Source organism: Sinocyclocheilus rhinocerous, unplaced genomic scaffold (genome assembly GCF_001515625.1).
Source record: "Sinocyclocheilus rhinocerous isolate Xijiao unplaced genomic scaffold, SAMN03320098_v1.1 scaffold1050, whole genome shotgun sequence".
In the NCBI taxonomy this organism is placed as follows: Eukaryota; Metazoa; Chordata; class Actinopteri; order Cypriniformes; family Cyprinidae; genus Sinocyclocheilus; species Sinocyclocheilus rhinocerous.
The window spans coordinates 85,525-87,199 of NW_015651629.1; the positions used below are offsets into that span (position 1 = coordinate 85,525).

General features: G+C 33.1%; 1 protein-coding gene across 1 annotated transcript in view; it reads right to left on the minus strand.

Moving 5' to 3' along the window:
* LOC107713233 (mitochondrial import receptor subunit TOM20 homolog B-like) overlaps positions 1–1,675 on the minus strand; it is a 6,206-nt gene that overhangs the window by 2,324 nt on the left and 2,207 nt on the right. Inside the window, exons 2-3 of the mRNA XM_016518684.1 lie at positions 1,392–1,438; positions 1,181–1,262 (exon numbers count right to left, since the gene is read on the minus strand). Of these exons, the coding sequence (XP_016374170.1) occupies positions 1,181–1,262; positions 1,392–1,438 (129 nt within the window). The remainder of the gene's footprint in view (positions 1–1,180; positions 1,263–1,391; positions 1,439–1,675) is intronic.

Sequence of the window (1,675 nt, forward strand, 5' to 3'; positions counted from 1 at the left end):
GGTGTCGTGGTTGCCATGGGGACCAGGGGGGGCCTGGTGTCGTTGCAGACATCCTGGCACCCAGTTTATTGGGTGAGGGGACTGTGACGATTTGTTAATCTAATGAATAACTGATTTGTTAAATCAAATGAAAAATTGTGTGTTTGATTGGTCCAGACGCTACATTCATCCTTTAGAGATTTGCTAAATATTTCATTTTAATTAAATTATTAATGCTTTTGAAATTACATTCGAGTGTTAGATGACAGAAAAGGTAAAAATGAGCATGCACAATTAAATACTAAATAGATAAATAGCTTGCCTGACAACAATTTTAAAATGATTTGTGCACACATGCATATACACATCTTTCCATGTTGTATTACAGTTTCTATGTTTTTTTGTTTTGTTTTGTTTTTACAGGTGATGCATAAATGAGGACAATGGTGATCGTGTCCCAAGGGAAAGGCATAAAAAAGCAAAAACCATTTCTGCAGTGGCACTTACCATGTATTAAAAACGAGGTAAGAGCATTGCAACCTGACAGGATGAAAATAGGAGAGAGAGAGAGAGAGAGAGAGAGAGAGAGAGAGGGACCAGGGTTAACAGCCAGAGTTATTACAGTTAACTAACACCTTAAAAAAATCATTTTGTTGATTAAAATATTAGTTGAAACTAGTGCTGTCAAACGATTACTCAGGATTAATCGCATCCAAAATAAAAGATTTTGTTTACATAATATGTGTGTGTGTACTGTGTATATTTATTATGTATACAGTATATAAATACAAACACATGCATGTATATATTTAAGAAAAATATGTTTATATATTATATATATATAATATATACATTTATATGCATGTAAATATTTTAAAAATATATACTGTATGTGTATGTATTTATATATACATAAATATACACAGCACACACACATATTATGTAAACAAAAACTTTTATTTTGGATGCACAGCACTAGTTGAAACAAATTAAACATTAAAATCAAATAAAAAAATTATAAAGATGAATTATAAAAACCTAAAAATTATTTTATTTCAGCTAGCTGCCAAGGCAACATTTCTCATTTTCATTTAGTTTAACTTGATGTACCAAAAAAAAAAATGGGTGACCATTTGTAGTTATGGAGAGGACTTAATGTTTATCTCATTGTCTATGGAGTGAGACAGAGATGATTTCTCACCCTGCGCCAGCAGCTCTTCTCCGAGCTGAATCTCCTCCAGGAAGAACTTCTGAACGGCTTCGGCGTCTTTCAGGTCTGGTAACTGAACAAACACAGAGATAGAAAAGATGAAAACCATTAGGGAACGTTTCATATGGCTAGTTCTCAATCAGAATTCACTATACCAAGAAAAAAAACAAACATCTGTAACAATAAATGTGTGTGAAATTACCTTTGATAATCCAGATTTCTCCTGAGCCACCTTCTGCTTTTTTCTTCCTGAAACAAAATCACATTCATCAACACATCTGCATTTTACAACTAGTACAGAAGGTTAACTAGTTAACTATATCTAGTCTAGTTCACAATATCTAACTTTAAGATGTTTTAAATACTGACAGACAGACAGACAGACAGATATTCAGACAGACAGATAGATATTCCGACAGACAGACAGACAGATATTCAGACAGACAGACAGACAGACAGATAGATATTCAGACAGACAGACAGATA